This window comes from Seriola aureovittata, chromosome 14 (assembly GCF_021018895.1).
Source record: "Seriola aureovittata isolate HTS-2021-v1 ecotype China chromosome 14, ASM2101889v1, whole genome shotgun sequence".
In the NCBI taxonomy this organism is placed as follows: domain Eukaryota; kingdom Metazoa; phylum Chordata; class Actinopteri; order Carangiformes; family Carangidae; genus Seriola; species Seriola aureovittata.
In genome coordinates this window covers 6,070,198-6,089,882 of record NC_079377.1, presented here as the reverse complement: position 1 = coordinate 6,089,882, position 19,685 = coordinate 6,070,198, and the positions used below count along the sequence as shown (strand labels likewise).

Here is a 19,685-nt window from a genome sequence, read left to right as displayed (position 1 = left end):
TTCACCATCTTAGTTTAGCATGGCAGCTTGTTAAAAGTTTCTAATTAGCACTAAAGTAGAGCTGAGGTTTTTGGTTTCATCTCCAGGGCACCATAGAAGAAGTGTCAATCCAGCCAATAGCTGTTGAGCTATTTCAGTCTGGACAGAAGTGGTGGGTGCATGTCATCTTGATGTCATGTAATAATTTGAGCCATCCTAGATTGCTGCAGGGATGATATATTTTGTAGACCAACCCGGAAGTTAGCATCACCCTGGCTTTTGGAATACTGCAGAAAATAAGTTCTGTGACTAACAAAAGTTTATGATACATACACGTTTGGTTTAGCAAGACAATCTTCACAAACGAACTGCATTTTTATGATTGTTGAAGCCTAAGTACAATCGCCAGAATTAAAAAGCTAATGTTAGGCTAAAAACGAACTACACCACGGTCACATGACTTCAACGTCACCACCGATAAACTTTCAATTTACAAATTTGAACGATTTAGCCATCACCTTCTCTACAAAAGCTTTCCCTCTTACAAAGTTATCAATAGTTTGCAAAGCGCGAGTATAAACACAACGAGGCTGTCAAAGCGGACTGGTGAGTGGATCATACCTTTATGGGGACTTTATAATATATCCATGTTACCATGGAGTACACCGACTTTCGTCTTGGGCGTGATGACGTCTTACATCCCGACAACCTCTGTAGTCTGATTTAGCCATTTGTTAGCAACTGGCCTTTTTAAGAGATGTAAAAACTTAAATAAATCACGCCTGGGGCATTTACTGATATATTTTATGCTGTAGAAAAAAAACGTGAAAATGTCTTGAGCTTGTGTTAACCACAGACCTAATCTAATCAAACCCCCATGAAAACAACCCATAGACTTCGAGATGAAAGAACCGGAAGTGATTAAATGCTAACTAATTTCCGGGTTTTAGGACTCATTCCTGCTGTATTCTGTTTGTATAAACTATTTCTTAGTCTAGCTGATACTGATTCAATCAATTAATCTATAACCTATAAAGATGTGATATTACTTTAACATGGTCTTATAATTCAGTTTTGGATGTAGTTTCAATCACACACCTCCAGCGTTACTGTGTTACACAGGTAAACAGTATGACGTCGTCTGAACGAGGCTGATGCAGTAACGTGGGGTCACGATGTCCTCTGCTTATAAACTTAAGAGCATTAGCCCGTCTTAAACAGCCCAGTCTCCACTACAGCTGTCTCCAGCCGTTAATCAGGAATGGCTAGTAAGTAGCAACGCACTTTCACATCCTGTATCACTTTTACTCACTTAAGATTCTCTGTAGTATAATGTAAACAAGTCACCAAAGAATCAGGGTGGGTCATAGAGTTTGTCCAGTTTTATTTATTATTAACACATGTACTTGGACTGACACTACCACCTCAAGACAGTATAAATACAGAAATATATACAACAATTTTAAAAACAATATGGATGGAAAAATATATCTTTTGTGTTGTTGTTTCATGGAGTTTTATAGTGTGTACTTACTTAGAATGAGACCACTACAGGACTGGGCCTGCGTCTTCGGTGTATGATGCATGCTCTGTGATTAATGGTGATCAATAAGATCTATATTCATCTTCTGAATGCAGCCTAACCACTTTATTCTAATTAAAGGGTGCCATGATTGAAGAAAAACAGCAGCATAATTAATAGGAATAATATGAGTAATATTTGCTCTATAATCTCAAGGCTTTTTGTATTAGGTTTGCTGAACAGTCATTTTCTTAATGAGTTTTATGTAACACAGTTCATTAATGATAGTAGTGTATGTGTTTGCAAGTCATCTCACATTTTATGAGTCAATTGCTTTTTTTTTTTCCTATCGTAAATATAGTTTGTGTTTATGATGATGGTGGGATCACCGGTCCAGCCAGAATATAGAAGGGTAGCGGTCACTCAGAGTCTTGCGCAGCTGAGCGCTCTGTGACTTATCCCTGGTTTCAACCACACACTCCACCTGTTAACATACACACACACACACACACACACACACACACACACACACACACACACACACACACACACACTAGAATTAGTGCAGTAAGTGTGTTGCCAGTTGATTACACAGCAGTTTTCACATTTGACACAGCTAGTGAATTAACTACAGAGTCAATTTGTCAGTGTAGATTGCAGAGGTAATAATACAGAGCAGGAGATAATGAGACAATTCTATTTGTTTCCAGTGCAATTTAACAGTTTCATTAAGTTTTTAAACAAGATAGAACAAAGCCATTCTAGTATGAAGAGAAAACAACAAGTTTCTTTGAATTGGAAATCATCCGTCAGTCGGTTTGTTTCAAGGAAAATAAGATTTTTAAGCAAAATTAACTTTTAAAATTTTGTAGTCATACATCACATTAACAGGAAAATGGTAAATGCTAAAATGTAGCTTTACAGTAGCACAAGTAGAGAAACTCATAGCGAACATTAACCAATTGGTCATACCAGACCAAGCTAGGCTGTACAGAGTGAATAGAATTGAGCAATGGTGTTTACATAGTTTTGCTTTAAAACCTCATACTAGGCAAAAACAAAACTGAATATATTACACTTTTATTAATGGTTAATAAATCATGTATTAATCATGTTTACATTTTTTTATTTGGTAATAATGCAGTTATGAATATTGGTAATCCATCAGTAAATATTCATTCGGTTCACCATGTTCTAGCAGACCATTATGTGTTTAGTTGTTAATGTCAATTCATTAGTAAAGGCTTTAAAACCATCAAATATACAGTTGTAAGTTGTTATTAAATGGATTTTGGTCCATATCATCTGCAGCTTTTTTCCAGATCCAGAGATTTTACACAATCTTAACTCAGAGATAATTCTTTTCAATAAGTTGTAATTGATCTATGAAGTATTAGTAAATAACTTAAAATTATTAACCAAACTGTTAGCTACAACTTCATGAATATAATAATAATAATAATAATAATAATAATAATAATAGAAAGTGGTAGAATTTTTCTTGCAATGTAAGCCAGGTTTCTTCTGGATACAAAAAACAGCATAAATAAGACTTTATTTTGTTTTATTTATATTTTTGGCCCTCTAAGTAACGCCAACTCACTTCCAACTCCAAGCCAAGAGTTACAAGGCCCTGAAGAGGAAGTAGATGAGCGGATTGAGGAGGAGGAGGAAGAAGAGTGAGGTGAAGAGGAGAGATTAGTCGCCTACCTTTGCCTTGAAGAGGTCTGACTTGTCACCGTGTCTCCGATGGCAGACGTCCAACAACCTGGGAGGAAAAAGACAGAGTGAAAGCAAAGACATTAAACATAAAACAGATTTGAGCAGCGTGAAGCAACAGAACAAAGCATCTCTAAATGGATGGGTGTTGACTCTACCTGACATCCTCTCTGGACAGGACGTCCAGCAGCTTGGCCATGTCTCCCGGCCATTCTCCCAGCTGCACAGAGAACTTACTGACCCGGTCGTCCAGCACCAGGGCTCGGTCAACACACTGCCTCACCAGCTCCAGCTCCATGTTAGCGCTGCTCACCACTACAGCGACCCTGCAGCAGAAACACAGAGGGAGTCTTGTTTTATCTGTAGCCAAACGGATTAGCACCACTGACATCGCTTCAATGCCAAAATGTAAGCTTTTCAGGCCTTCAGAAACATTTCTAAATCTAAATTTAAAATTGTATTAAGGGTCTTTACATTGTTTAAAAAACTATGCCTCATATACAAAAGATGTTGGTTCTTCTGTAAACATGAGACGAGCGCTTAGCTAATGTCGGTCTCTGTCCCTCACCTCTGATGTCTGTAAACGGACATGGGTGATGTGAAGTTTCATATGAGGTTCAGAGGAGCCTTAATATTAAAAAGTCGGACTCACCTTTTGCCTCTCAGTTCTGGCAGTTGTCCGGCCAGGATGGCAGCCAGTCCCATGGCTCCCTCTGTATCCACAGTGGAGCGTTCAAACTCCTGAAACCGCAGCATCGCCACCAGAGAGTCCTCCTCACTGTGAGCATGCAGAGAAATGGAAAAAGAAAGTCTGATGTTAAGTTTTAATTCGTTTTTTTTTAAATTACATCTGATATGAGATGATTTCAGTCCAAAGTAATCAAGTCTATTTCTGATATAAAATCCCCAAAATTCAGTAGTCAATACTTCAAAAGCCAAAATGTAAAGATGGATCAGAACAGTAAACCATAATCTTTAATTTAACACATATGCCATATTTTTTCACACAATGGATGTCGAGAAGCTCAGAAGTGTGAACGTGCTGTGATGAAGCCGTACCTGACAGTGATGACTTTATCTACTAATTTCTTTGACAGTTGGAAGGTGTTGACACCGAGCGAACGCTCCATAAGATCTGGGTGAGGCAGGAGATCAACATATGTTCAGTTACTGCAGGAGAGGACTTGAAAAGCCAGACGAGCTTCTAACAGGGAAGGTGCGCAGATTATGATGTGGTGTTTATTCAGTGTTAATTGATAGTACTACTATGTAGTATTGTTACCTTTGTGCTGATCTTACCTCCGTAGAGTTTCTTATTGGGGTTGCTGTGCATGTCTTTGACTGGACTGTCTGTTTTCAGAGATTGTAACAGCAGAGGGAAACCTTCTGGTTCAACTCCCTGTGGAAGGAAGTCATTCAGTTGGAATTGTTTTTTGGTTTGTTTTTTTTCACCATATTACTACTTGTATAAAGAAGACTATGAGTCCGACAGCCATGCTACCAGCTCTGTGCGGCTGCACATAAGCAGCAACATGCCCACAATGACAATGCTAACATGCTAATGTTTAGCAGGTAGAATGTTTACCACGTTCACCATCATTTAACCATATTAGCATGTTAGCAGCTTTGCTAATTTTTCCTAAACAGCTGAGGCTGATGGGAATATCATAAGTTAACATCATAAACCAAAACATTGGAAAAATACTGACTGAAACTGCATCTGTGGAGCTGCTAGCTTGGCTATAAATATTCATAAACAATTCATGATCTTAAGACATATATAGTGCAGACATGAAGAATACTCAGTCTACATACCTGCAGCATCCTTCCCACTGTAATTACACGTGCTACATGTTTAATATTAACATTAATAAATGTGAGACATTCATATGATTACTACAATGAACACAGGACAATCTATGGGAAGATTGGTAGCCTTAGTCAGGCTCATAATGCTCACTACTGGATCAAGCTTGGCAGTAAACTTGATCCATTGCTTGACTGTACACAGAGATATTTCTGTGTGACTGCAGTAGAGGGCAGTTCTGTTCCTCCACTGTAAATAGAGCTAACAGCTGTGGGCAGAGAGTGGAACAAGGCGAAATACTTCAAATACATTTATCTTGTTAAGGAAATCCAAGCAGAATGAAAAACACACTTGGATCACCATCAGAGAGATGTAGGTGGCAAGTAGCAATTTCTTGTTTGAAATAAGAAGTGAGGGTGTACAAGAAATGTGACCTCGTTTTAAGACACAGCACTAACAATACTGGTGTCAGACAGAGGCTACAAATCTGCTCATCTTATACATGACAGGCATTGTAGTTAAGTTTCCATTAATCCCAAAAGTTAAACATCTCTGCATCAACCTACTATGACAAGAGTCTGTGAGTTGAGGTGTTTGATGGCTGCGGCGGTGCCAGCCAGTAGACCATACTGTCCAGCTGCAGGAACAACCACTGCATCCAGTTTGGGCACTTGTTCATAGATTTCCATGCCCACAGTGCCCAGTCCGGCCAGGTACGCTGCGCTTTCATCTCTGGGCATCGGAAAAAAGGAAAAAGAAAGGAAGAACTGATGAGGTGAAGGGCTGCAGAGCAACATGATGTTAAGCAGACCTAAAGGTTTCATGAGTTTTCTGTCTTTATACCAAGTCTCATCCTTGTTTCTCTACACTGTGAACAGACACCAGACATGTTTCAACATATGAGAGAAGTAATTCACTCCTCTTTGTTTTCAAATAATGGGAAATTGTGTTAGAAAAGTGATTTCAGGTCCTTCCCAGCTTCCATTACAGTACTCAAAAGTAACCTTAGTGTTACATAACCAGTGAAGTTCAGTGTGTGCTATAGCTGCATTTGCATGAAATGGCTCTTAAGTGTTAGTTCTCTCTATTCACTATTTAAATCATCTACTTTCAGTAGAAAAATGGAAAAGGATTTAAAGTGAAATTATGTAACTTTTGAAAGAACAGTTTGAAAAGTTACACTTTTTTTTTTTTTACAAATGAAAAGATGTATTCATAAGACTTAAATGCTTTGCTGCTTAATTCAATATATTCAAGGGTTTTGCTCCCATAAACTACTGGTCTGGAATGACCAGTAGTTTATGGCTAATGTTACCAAACCTGTAGGCAGCTGTGTCACTGACACTACTGAGTTATGAGTCTTCTCTTATTGTACCACTGTTAAGGTGGATTTAAGCTTCATATAAAGGGGTTGCTGCATTAAAGGGTGGCACTGTTCCCACTGTGTTAAGGTGTTATGCTGAATCTGCTCCGGAGCTACACAGTAAAGTGGAATTATGCTTCTCCAAGCTGCATGTAGGCAGCCTGGAGAAGGTCCATTTGTGTGGCTGTTTCTCCTGTACATGTATTATGTTTATCTTTCAAACCTGCCTCCAAATAACTTGCTTGAGGCATACTTCAACAGAACACGTAGTTGAGTTTTGGGAAATGTGCGTATCAGCTCCTCTCTGAGACTCTGGGACTTTAGGAAATTTTTACCATAAACTATAAACACCTAAAAGTCCCTAAAGAGTTCACAGTGTATAGTGGTGGGATCCTCCCGCTGTGAGAGAATAAACCTGTTTCATGACAGAAGTTTTGACCTGTCTGACACTGACTGGTGCATACTGTGATTTGTTAAAGCTGAGCTTTTTCTGCCCAGACAAATCTAAATGTCTGCCGTGAAAGACATTGATTTGACATTTTTCAAATCACTTACTTCAAATTATGCCTGTATGATGCAGGTGAAAAGCAGATTATAGAAGATATAGTGAATTTAAACATACTGTATTTTTTCCAGAGTGCGTCTTTATCATTCTGATTATTCTGATGCTCAGTCATGCAACTTACTATGCTAACATGCAGACTACAGTAAAAGAACTTTTCTTCTACGATAGATTCAGCAAATAAGCAGATATTTTATGATTTGAAAAATGACTCTCCCAGGAAACCGTCAAAGTGATTTTTAAACCTATATCAGTGTTGCTGGTAGTGCAGTGGCTTGCAGCATGTTCAGCACATGCATATTCTCAACTCTGCTACATTAAATTTCAAGGTCAATGTTAGTGGGACTGACTCTTCCACATAGAGGTATCCATTCTCTTTGGCAAGATGGCGGGCGTGGTTCTGGGAATCGTGGCCGGTGCTGCCGTAGGAGATGACCATGGCGCCATAGTCTCTGTAGATCCTGAGGCGAGGTGAGGAGACGCACGACGGCATGATGACGAACATCGGGATCTTCAGCTCCACTGCGTGGTGAGCCACAGCCATGGAGAAGTTACAGTCAGTGGCCACAATCACACCCTTCCTCTGCTGCTCCTGGAGGGACATGAACACATGCTTGATAAATATCTTTTATTGACTGCTGAGAGGTGCACAGTACATTTCCAATGCAAGTTACACCACAATATGATGCAATGAGCCAGGATGAAGTGCTCATTTCTGGCCTTAAATGAGCGACATGTGTTTCAACATAACAACCCCATCAATAACTAATTATCATAAATAATCAACTAAATAAATCATCAACTAACAACAACATACCTAAATAATGTATTATGATGATATTATGCCTTTGTCTTTAGCCACTATTGTCAGTGGTAGTGTTTCTCAAAATTCCTGATGCTTCCTGTCATAAAGAGGATCTTTACATGGCTTTACTGAAGATGAACAAGTTGTAGGTAATTTTTGTCAGTCATCCATCCATCACCAATGACTTTAAAAACAAAACATTTGCTGGTTTGCCTGAAATTCATTTTTTTCTGTCTGAGAGAAATCAGACTTACTCATAGAAATATATCACACATGCACATGGACACATTCCCAAGACACTGTCTTCACTGACACTGACACTACTCTCACCACAGGTCAGCAGTGGTCAGTTAACACGTGTGTCTGCAGGCAGAGCAGATCACACTAGCTGTGACCTGACACACGTCTCTCTCTCTCTCTCTCTCTCTCTCTCTCTCTCTCTCTCTCTCTCTCTCTCATGTTTTACCTGTGTGAGGGAGGTGAGCAGGTAGAGGACTCCCCTCTCCTTCACAGAGCCTGTGTAGTGCAGGTGCTCCTTCTTCAGGTAGATCTCCATCCCGTACTGTTTGGACAGTCTGGAGTACTGCACACACAAGGAAACAGCATTTTAAGAGCAGCTTAATCTAATGAGTGAATTGAACTGCACCGTAGGCAAAGCTATTAATTCAGTTCATCTACCGTGTTAATTTAGTTTGTTCACCAATCTGCATTTTCTGTAATTAATGCTGTTGAGAGTAAACTAAAATATAAACTGATGTAATTTGAAGAAACCTGAATGATCACAGCAGGAGAACTGTGCTACTTACTGCAGCAAATCCAATAAATGAAAGAAAATGTCTAAAAGTAAAGCAAACATGCAAACTGACAACTTCTGGTCTTTTAAATAGAAATATACAAAAGTATGATAATGAATGGATTTCAGCATGAATGAATGTGTGCGAAATTACAGCTACAGACAAAGAAGTATGCATAGGTTTGATACAAATTATGATATATATATATATATATATATATATATATAGAATTTATATAATAATATGAACAAATAATGAATATATATTATACACTTGAAATATAAATAAATAGATATTTGAAGAAATCTTTAACTTTCATTAAAGTGGTTGCCATATACTTGGTTAACTGAGTATATATTTTTAATGTATAATTATGATATAATAATATATAATTGTTCAGTGAACGGCCCGGACTATATATTTTTTCTAATGACCATTTGTCCATTCCATCTCTCTAAGTTGGGACATACTCTAGGTGTAAAGTTATAGTGCTGTGATTTGTTGTTATGGAAAAAAAGTATATGGAAATGAATGCTGAGGTCTTATATTTTCTTTAATTCAAACCTTTTGACTTAGTAATTAAGTAACACCAACAGTTGGTGTGTGTATTGTATCTTGCATTTGTGTTAAACTTGCCTTGAAAAAGACAATTTCTATTCTATTGAATCTGTGATGCAATAGAATAGAAATTGTCTATGACCAGCACCTAACTGTTGGTGTGAATTCACCAGATCACTGATGCTGGTTCTTTAACTTAATTCACATAAAAGTGTTTCCAATAACAAGTTTGCTTTCCTAACAGAGGTCAGAGGTCACCCTCCTCTTTCATTTGCACCACATCACTTTACATGGTGAGGTCATATGCCAGTTTACCGTGCAGGGTGTCTTCTGTATTCCTGACTGGATCCTGAAGGCTGCTGCGCTGATGTCTTCAAAGCGGAGGTACTGGGCAGGAGGTCTGGGGACAATCCTGAACTCGCTGACCCTTCTCGTTTTGGGGGGGTCCATGAGCATGATCTCTGGACCCCCCACCACCTTGGTGTCATAGACCTTCACATCTCCATTGAGAAGTTCCTCCTCACCAAAGTCCTTCAGCCGCTCTGGTTCAATGAGGGTGGGTCTGCGGCCCACAGTGCCATTACTGATGGGGCAGCATTTGTAAGAGGCTCCAGGTTGACTGGGGCCCAGATGCAACTCCTCTCTGAGTCATAAAGTGAGAGACATATGGTTTAATTCAAATCAGATATCCTGCATGTGAAAAACTGACCTGTACTTTCGCAAAATGAATAGATAGAAGTTAACTGAGTCATTTTCAATATAAAACATTTTTACATAGTAGACACCATGAATCCTGTGAAACAATCCTTCTCACAGTGAGAGCTGGCATGACACAACTATTTTTGTGTGTTTTAACTTGTTTACTTCAAGTTACACCCAGTAAACTTTGTTTTAATGGAAAACATTTTTCAAAGCACACTGAAACATTTTTCCTTTCATTTCACTGCAGGATTAAAATCAACTTGCAGATGCGTGATACTTTCCTTATATCAGTAATTCACTACGAATAAACATCATGTGCAGTTTCATTTTCCTTAAATTTATGTTTTTGCTGCAAGCAAATGCAATAATATGAGAAAGCATGAAGACTCTACAGCTGTGTGTAGATGGGCAGCCAGGAAGCCCCAGCACTGATATCCATCTCACAAATCAAGCTGATAAAAACTTGATTGACAATTGACAAAAATGGATGCTGTGAATTTGATAGCTTCTTGAGTTGTTCTCGGGTTATGAAGTTGGAATTTCCCAAAAGCACATGAATGCAGACAGCTTTTCAAATCAGTTATTGTCTTCAACTGCATATTTTATATAGCAAACTAAAGATATGAGGTGATATGTGTGCTATGATTTACAGCTTAATAGATGGAATGGAAACCAGTGGCTGCTGAAAGTTAATAATAACATATAACAATAATAAAAACTACACAGCATGATTCAGTAGAAATGACATGAACCAGAATATATTGTTGTCTTTCTGCAGCCTCTGGCAATTAAACTCCCTCCAAGCTTTTCATGAAAACCAAGCGTTATCAATTTGCAAACCCAATCCACAAACATCGCGTCTTTGAGTCTGTTTTAATTCACCAAATTTAAATTATACACTGAAACTGCATTTCAGACATCACTACTAAAGCCACCAGTCTCATTAACGTGTGGCTTTCTAACGTGAATTTAACAGTTTTTAAAAAAAATCTAGATCTACTTCCCAAACTCAGTGATATTAAATCAAACTGACCTCAACCCTGCTATGAAGGTACATGAACATGCCCACACACACACACACACACCCAATCCTTCACACAAGATGAATTGATTCACCTTTCATGTCAACCCAGCTTCCTCTCACTGTAACAGATTATATCTGTAAATCAAGTTATGATTCATTGGGTCATTCAGCTCCTCTTTTCAGGAGACACGCAAGCGATTAAAGTGGCAATTTAGGCCCAAAGGCAGAACAGTTTGATTTATAACAGGTCAGTAAATGTGCATTGTATATAATGGAATAGTGTAATTTATTTAAATAGTAAAATTTCTATTAACTCTACTTTCATTTCTCTAATGACATTGCTCAAAACTGTAAACTACTTGTTTTTGGTTGTTTCCCCAAGTACATAGCTAATCAGGAGCTCCTCTACGCAGTAGAAATATTATAATAGGATTACACCTATTGGAGATTAACCCTGTGACTTAGCCACTAAAGCAGATCACAAATGGTTAACAGCTAAGTTTGAAACTTTGAATAAGGTTGTGCAGTGGAGCTAGGACAGCTGATTCACTTCCACAGTATAAGCAAAAAAGTTGTGGCTGCCAGAAAGGATACAGATTTGCTGCATCATGATAATCCAGACAGAGCTGAGTAACTTCTTAACTAAGAAGAGTAAAATAAAAACAATCCAGTGATGAAAGTGGTTTCGTAAGCTTATAGTGCTAGATTGACATCAGAAGGCCACCAGGTGGAGCAGCTTTCCCAAACAATGTCTGAATATTTGGCAGTGCTGCCAGCTCTCTGCAGAGAACATCCCAGACTATTTATATCTCAATGATCTGCCATAAACAATACTTTGACCTTTCACCTAATTCGCTGGGTCCATTACTGCCCTCTGCCCCACTTATCAGTCACTTTCAGTGCATACAGAGTGAAAAATCCCAAGGCTGCACCTATGATTAGGGTGCTTTGGTTCAAAAGCAGAGTTCAAAAACATCATCAAAGGAGGGAAAAAGAGCACCACGACAGTCAGTATAAAGCCTCAAAAAGCTCCCTCAAAAGAGGAGATGAAGGGCTGAGACGGTACAAATAGGTTCTTTTAATTTAAAATGGTTCAAAAAACGACAAGTAAGGACAAAATAGAAAGCAAGGAAGACATCTCAGCCCACCAGGCTTTCATCACTGCACTATCCCAGCTTCTTAATGTCCTTTTAAAGACAAAATGCCCTAACCTGCTTCCATTTCAGACTAGAACATTTTGGGAGAGAAAATGTCTCTTAGCACTATGTGACCCCGATCGTTGATGTTGCATTATTGTAACTACAATTCTGCATCTTTCTGTAATTAAGGCCAGGGTTCGACAACTGTCTGGTATTCTTTATCTAGTAGTGAGAGTTTGGATACCACGACCAAACAACCCTGAAAATCGATTTTCTTTCATTTGTCTTTTGTGATCGAAGAAGTCTGTCCAAAATAGTTTTGATGCATTATATACATCCACAATCATGCTTCAGGACAAACACAGAAAAATGACTTGTAACTCCTGTTTGACCCTAGATGTGATGTGACATAGCATTGACACTGCGGCACCAATTACCTCTTCAATCCAGTGGTAACTTTTGGTTTCTCTGGGTCTTTCTCTAAATCTGTCACAATTGGGAGGAGAACAAAGTAGAGGACCAAGCGAAGGAGCAAGTCTACCAGGGCTTGGAAAGTAGGGAGTCGGTCTCCTCTACAAGAGGTCGGAGCCAAGGAAAAGGAGGAAGAAGATGGGGGGATGGAAGAGGAGGAGGCCATTCCTGTTGGGGATATAGACGGAGCAAGAGAGGTTTGGGGAAAAACCATCTGAGGAGAAGGACGATTGTCAGGATGAAGTTTGTGGACCCTAGATTTGGGGACCACAGCAGCCAAACATGTATTTGGAGGACCAGTGGTTGCCTTTGTCGATTTACTTTCATGATTAAGGTGAGGAGGAAGTGTCAGAGGAAGAGACTGAAGGTTTGAGGGTGTCTTTGTTAGGGAAGGAGGATGTGGAGGAGGAATCAAGGTAACTGCAGACAGAGGCTGTGATGCTGTGGAAGTCGAACCTACCTCCGAACTCCGGGAAGAGATTAAATCTGTCACTACGGGATTGATCTGGGTAGGGGGAAGGTCTGGGGGATCCAGGAGGCTACATGTTGTAATTTCCCACCTCTGCCAGAAGGGGTCATTCTCCTCGCTGTCTTTTAGTGCAAGCCTAGGTGAGTACAAACGCTCAAGTCGCTCGCTCAAGTAGCTCGAGTAGAATAACTGGGCAGCAAAGTTCATCCTGGTTGAAGCTCTGTCCTCCTACAGTCCAAAGAGTCTCTGTCTCTGAATCCCTCTCCTGCTCCAGCTGGTGTGGTGTGTCCGAGGGATAACAGGACACTGACTGGTGTTGCTCCCACGGTATAACGTCCCCTGACCTGGCTCCCTCCCTCTTTCCCTGCCCATGGGCTATTTAGGAAGGGATTACTCAGGGACACATGCACTGTGGCTCTGGAGCGTCTCTCCAGTGGCCTGGCCCCTCCCAGGGCTCTATTCCTGGGCCCAGACTGGGATTACTTCCCCTTTCTGTGACGTAGTGCTAATTAGACCGTCTAAGGAGATAGATGCAGACTTAGGGTTTATCTAGGGAGCAGTGATCTGGAGGCTCAACCACATACAGGATACGACTATGGATGGAGGATCAGAAATGAAGGGTTGTGGGGTGAGGGGAGCCAAAAGGGTAGAGGAGCATGTCCAGATCTGATTTCTGTGCCACTGAAATCACAACATATTTTTTATCTTTATTTTCAATATCTGGAGTCAAGATGCATTGTACTTTACCTCAAGCTGCTCTCTGTGAGATACAGACAGGTGACAAATTAAAGGTAAAACCTGAATAAATGAGTGGATAAAAATAACAAATGCAGATGCTTCCACACAGGTGCACTGCAAGGTACAGTTAAGCGATTAACATCCAGGCATGCTCTGTGGCATGTAAAAAAAATGTTGAGCAGGTCCACTTGACTCAGATTTTGTGTCAAGATGGTGATAGGAAAAGATGTAAGTGACTTTGAAAGAGGGTTTAAAGATGGGGCACAGATGGCAGCAGCTTCAGTCTCAAAGACTGCTCAATTGGTTAGGGCAACAATAGGAACAGTGACTAAGGCAAAATCTGCATTTAGATCTATGGGAAATACATCAGTAAATAGGGTCGTGCATCAGTGCGATATGCAAGGAAAAACAGAAGAGCACTGTTTCCCAGGTGACTGCGAAAGTCAATGCAGGATGTGATCAGTTGTGTCAACAACAACAGTCTGTCGACAATTACTTAATGATGAATATTACAGTAGCGTTTCAGTGCATAAACCCCTCACTACAAAGATGAAAGCAGATTTGAGAGTTCAGGCACTGGTCTACAGAAATGTGGTGAAAAAGTGATATGGTCATATGAGTCATCCTTCGCCATACTCTCCACAAGTGGGCGAGTTAATGTGTGGTAAATGGCAAGAAGCAGTAGAGGCCTGAATGCTTCACCCCTGCAGTGAGGGGATCCAGCGGCTCTGTTATACTGTGGAGGGGCACTTTGCTGGCATGGTTTGGGTCCATGTGTCATCTTAGAGGGAAGGGTCACTGCAGATCAATACAAAGTTGTTCTGAGTGATCACCTTTATCCTATTTTAAAAGATTTTAACCAGATGGAAGCGGTTTCCTCCAGGATGACAGTACCCCCATCCACAGGGCACAAGGGGGTCACTGAATGGTTTGATGAGTATGAAAATGATGGGAATCATATGCCATGGCCTTTGCAGTCACCCAGTTACAAGAGACTTTGGACCAACGTGTCAGACAGCGCTCGCCACCATCATCATCAAAACGCCAAATGAGGGAATATCTTTAGGACGGATGGCACTCATCCCTCCAATAGAGTCCAGAGACATGGAGAATCACTGTCAAGGTGCTTTGAAGCTGTTCTGGTGGCACCTGGTGGCTCAACACCTTAATAAGACACTTATCGCTGGTTTTTCCTTCAGTTTGTCACACGTCTGTACACAGACGACAGTAGCAGATGATTTCATGCTCATCTTTCGGATGTCAGTGTCTGCATCTGTAAGAAACTGAAGTAGAGTACTGCTGTAGAAGAGCAAGTCTTCTCTAGATAAATTTTAACGACACAAACAAACTGTACATGTAGTGTTCCTGAAGAGAGAGACAAGCTGCCAGCCAGACAGATAACCGAGACTCTACATTGACTGCTACCAGCAGCCGGCAAGCAGTCCAGATCTTATTCAGCTCTGATTGGATATCCAACCTGTCCCTCAAATCTGAGCTGAGGAGCGACAGTGATGGCAGCGTTCACTGGACAGGCTTCGTCAAGGTAATGAGTGTGCTCCAACTCATATCACTACATGAATGTGCACCTATAATCAGAGATAATCCCTTTAGCAGACTCACACAGTATTTGCAGGTAAATCTGAGTGTAGTGAATGGAGTGTAAGATAGTCGGAGTTGCACAGTGCAGGTAGTGTCAAGTAAAGGGTCAATCACAACGAAAGAAACTAATGTTCAAAGGTTTTCTTGTCTACCATTCCTATAGCTTAAATATGAGTTTGGTCCTAAAGTGAAATTATCCCATGCTTGTTTGACCTACTGTTTGTTTTATTGCTAAAATAACACAATACTCAGGGTAGCAGACAGAAACTGAATTCCCAGATTATTATTATTATTATCCCAGTATAATCCACATAGTCCATAAGGGGTTGTTGCAAATATAAAAATAAAGATAAAAATTAAAAAAAGAGACACCACTACCAGTTCAGGTATGGTTAGGAGGTCAGTATGCTTCTGCAGTCATCTAAAAATGGCTGAAACCCCTCCACCCAAACTGGGACCACATCTATCAATGTTTGTAGTGGGTCTTTATTCCCATTCCTGCAATTCCCCCACTACAGTCCACAGTGTGCAGCATGCTTGTTGCCCAACATTTGAGAGCGGTCATTTAAGTTGGATTTATAGTCAGGGCAATGGGTGAGTCCTGCCATAGGTAGTTACGGCATAGGCTTTGATTTATACTTGAGAGTTGTTGACATCACCTCCGTTAGTAACGTGTTGCAGTTGTGTGATTACTTTTTTCAGTAATGAGTAGTGTGAGGGATTACAACTTGAAATCCAGTAATCATGTTACAGTTACTTATCCCAGTAATGCTTGGTTACTTTTACATTTCTGTGTTGGCTCGTTCGCTGTCTTACCGGGAGTTTGATGCGAGGTTGACATCAGTTTGGTCTCCGTCTGAGGAGAGGAGAAAAGTCACTGTAATTTCAAAGTAGTCTTTGTCTACAGGGTGAGTAACCCGTCCTCTGACGTCAGGATCTGGAGAGCTGTGTGCAGTCACGGAGGCTAAGCTAGCTGCTGGATGGTCAGTAAATCCCTAGTAATTGAGGGTGCCTGCTTGTTAAACTGCAGTGTCTCGTTTTCTGTATCTACATGTGTTAAATACAACAATGCAACATGCGGGGGAAGAGGATTTGGAGTTGTTTAATTAAGGAACCTTTGACAGAGCTGACAGCTGAGTATCAAAATTAAAGTAACAGGAATTGCAACACACTGTGTCTCATTATTGAATAAGAGACTACTACTGTGCAATCACTGTGTCTACATTCATTCATTCATTCATCGCAGTAAGCAGAGGGTTTTTGTGCTGTGTTACTGAAAAGGAGAGGTCATGCAGGATGGTGGAACAGCTTTGGAAACCCGGGTTCCTCCACAGTTTCCTGACTTCAGATTAGAGCGGGCTGTATCTGACCATTTCTGTAACTTTACGAAACCCGACAATCCGATATTCACAGTCTCTTAAAGCCGTGATTGGTCATGCTGTGTGGAGGTGAGAAAGGAGCAAGGGTGTGAACTTTTCTCTCTCTTGCCTTTTTGTGTGTGTGTGTGTGTGTGTGTGTGTGTGTGTGTGTGTGTGTGTGTGTGTGTGTGTGTGTGTGTGTGTGTGAACAACCAAGTGCAACACCAAAGACTTCCATATTTAAGAGATCATGTCTTGGCTTTTGGGCACTCTGCCTTCAGATGAGGCCGTCTGGAACAAGTATAATTGTGGTCAGAAAACACGTATTACAAACTAGTTCTGATAAAACATAAACTGACCTTAATACTGGTAATTTATTATAAGCAACTCATTCTAAGAGTAAGAGAGTTATATTTGACACCTTTATGCAGCATCAAAGCATCAAAATGCCAAGAAGGCTCATGAAATAATCAGAAAATTGGATAATAGTGGATAATAATAATAATAGTTTTGCGTGCAGATTATTAGAGTTTGTCTACAGAGGTAGAAAAATAATACCAACATTGAATAGCTAAAAGATTTATCTTCATACTTTGGATACTAAATATACAGTACGTATGTGATGAGGTGTCTACCGGACAGGCGTCATGTAGTGAGTAAGCGGAAAACTTGGAGTCGTCCAGCTGATAGTTTACAGAGACATGCAGAGTAAGTACAGCAGATCTACAATAGGATTAGGGCACAGTCAAGGGAAACCAAAGGTCAACTAATGGCTTGTCTTAAAAGCAGAGGGTGGAGGTTTTTTTCTTTTGATGTAGTAACAGACTTCACACACACACACACACACACACACACACACACACACACACACACACACACACACAACCACACACAACCACACACATCACTCAAATTAGATTTAGCTCCTTAAAAACTGGACAGGAAGCCAGTGTACGCCAGGCGGCAGACAGGTACAGAGAGCTGAGCTTATGTCCTGGCAACAACAGGTTTAGTGAGGTCCATGTTCAGGTGACGATAACTGGCGATGATGATGAAGGCCAGCAGCGAGGGTCTCCTTCATCCTTCCATGCCTGTGAGGACATTTGGTCATCGTTACTACGGTGAACAAAACAAGCAGACATACAGACAGCTGGACAGAAATAGATGGTGAGAAGGTGACCCTGCCTCCAGCAGTCTGTCACACCACAGATCAGCGTGACGCCGGCTGACTGGATCCCATGATCCTCTGGCTCTGTGTTCTTGCAGACACTCCGTGCCTCAGCATGTGTCTGCTGGGCGGACTTGAACTAACATTCAATACCTGAATGAACTTTGACACACATTTATATAGTGCTTTTTTATTGTTCTCTTTCATGGGAGTCTACAGAGTGATATTGAGATTTGTAATGATACATTTCTGTGTGATTCATCTGCACCACTCCATGTGCCAGACAACATGACAACTTGTCAGCTCTGTAATTGCTGAGCGACCTGAAAACAGGAATATGGAACACAAGCTACATGTGGTGCAACCAAACAGATTGCAATTTAAAGAGGTTTTTTGATAGATCTAATATACTAATTATTTTATGGAGTAAATTCTAGTAAAAGATAAATGTATGTTATCTTGTGTAAATCCCATTAATGATGTAACAGTAATACTCCCCATTTAACATTAATATCCTCATTTGCATGTTTTAATTAGTGCCTAACAATGTGGCATAATGCTGACCAGATGATATGTTACTACTCTCTTCTTATTATTGCTCTGCATGCTCATAAACTATTTCAATATATATATTTAATTTTGTTACATAACATTACATAAGATTACAGATGAAGAAATATCCACTTTGCTAACTCTGCAATAATATAATAACAAGTACATTTCTTATATATGAATGATTTATAACACACGTGTAAGAGTGAAATAGCTCTCTCTCTCTCTCTCTCTCTCGTCTTTTCAGATAATCCACTGAGGAAAAACTAACATGTTAATTTTTCTATTAAACATTACAAATGTGAAGGCTTGATAAATCCTCCTGAATGTGTCACATTAGAAAAACATTTCTTTCTTGTGTGAGGTTTAGCGAATCAAATCCATTCTGACAGTATGAAATTATTATTCTTTTACTTGTGTCACTTCAAATGGGATTTTGATCTTTTTTTTTTCTTTTCTTTTTTTTTTCTTCTTTAGCTTTGCCTAAGAGGATAAATGAGTTTCCACTGACTTTGGTAAGATTAAATTATAAATCAATGTATAATTGTTCATGTGTGAGATATATTATATATTCTATATAATTCTATGTATATTATTTTCTTGTGTCCACGGTCTGTGTTTCTGTTTTTATCTCTCTATCTATCTGAATCACTACAGTGTGTCATGGCAGAGCAGTAATCCTGTCGTCTTCTGACTCTCTTCATTGATCCCTTCTTCACTTTTCCTCCAATTTTGTTTTCTGCTGCTTAACCTGTAGATCTGCTTAAGAGACCAGACAAGTGAGAAAAGCACGAGGCTCAGGATGGTCTGGCTTAACGAAGATGATCATGTTTACTACGTAATAGTCTTGGCTGTCTCCGAGCGTGTGTGTGGGAAGGTGTGTGAGTCACTCAGACATAGAGGGAGAAGTCAGTGGGAATAACAGGAACCAATCAATACGATTATAAAGGCCATTCTCTGCTGCTGAATTGATTTTGATTTGTCAGACTTCCTGCTAAACGGAAACACTGGCTGATTTTCCCAGAAAAAGCTTGGCAGCCCCGAGTCCTTTTATTACTCTCCTGCTTTTATTGAAAAAAATACAGCTTAAATAATGAAACAGAAACAAATGGGAGCTTGTCTGCATTAATCTAACATCTGAAAAACCCCTGACCAACTTCAATGTGAACATGAAAATGCCACACACACACACACACACACACACACACACACACACAACACAAAAGTTGCACAACATAATAGGTAAAACTAGTAAGTGCCCTCTTTAAAGGCTGGCCTGTCTGCTCTGAGATCCGAGTCCCCTCCCCAGTACATCCCTCCCGCCCCTTCCCAGATACTGAGCTTTTTGTTCTGCAT

At 40.1% G+C, this 19,685-nt stretch overlaps 1 protein-coding gene across 1 annotated transcript; it reads right to left on the bottom strand.

Annotated features, from left to right (window-relative positions):
• Nucleotides 1-1,350: 1,350 nt before the first annotated feature.
• On the bottom strand, nucleotides 1,351-13,285 carry LOC130180994 (L-threonine ammonia-lyase). Its single transcript, XM_056394711.1, has 11 exons — nucleotides 12,412-13,285; nucleotides 9,425-9,752; nucleotides 8,224-8,340; nucleotides 7,303-7,544; nucleotides 5,594-5,759; nucleotides 4,520-4,619; nucleotides 4,280-4,355; nucleotides 3,873-3,998; nucleotides 3,379-3,546; nucleotides 3,212-3,269; nucleotides 1,351-1,985 (listed from the first exon to the last, which is right to left on the bottom strand). Exons 1-11 carry the CDS (start codon nucleotides 13,119-13,121, stop codon nucleotides 1,887-1,889), a joined length of 2,190 nt encoding a protein of 729 aa, XP_056250686.1. The 5' UTR covers nucleotides 13,122-13,285; the 3' UTR covers nucleotides 1,351-1,886.
• Nucleotides 13,286-19,685: the final 6,400 nt, after the last annotated feature.

Bases quoted from the DNA above. Each gene is read 5' to 3' on its own strand.
- LOC130180994 (XM_056394711.1), bottom strand. From the start codon at position 13,121: ATGAACTTTGCTGCCCAGTTATTCTACTCGAGCTACTTGAGCGAGCGA. The intron at 5,760-7,302 runs GTCAGTCCCACT...TCCGATGCCCAG, and splicing joins GGATACCTCTATGTGGAAGA to AGATGAAAGCGCAGCGTACC. The intron at 3,999-4,279 runs GTACGGCTTCAT...GCATGCTCACAG, and splicing joins GATAAAGTCATCACTGTCAG to TGAGGAGGACTCTCTGGTGG.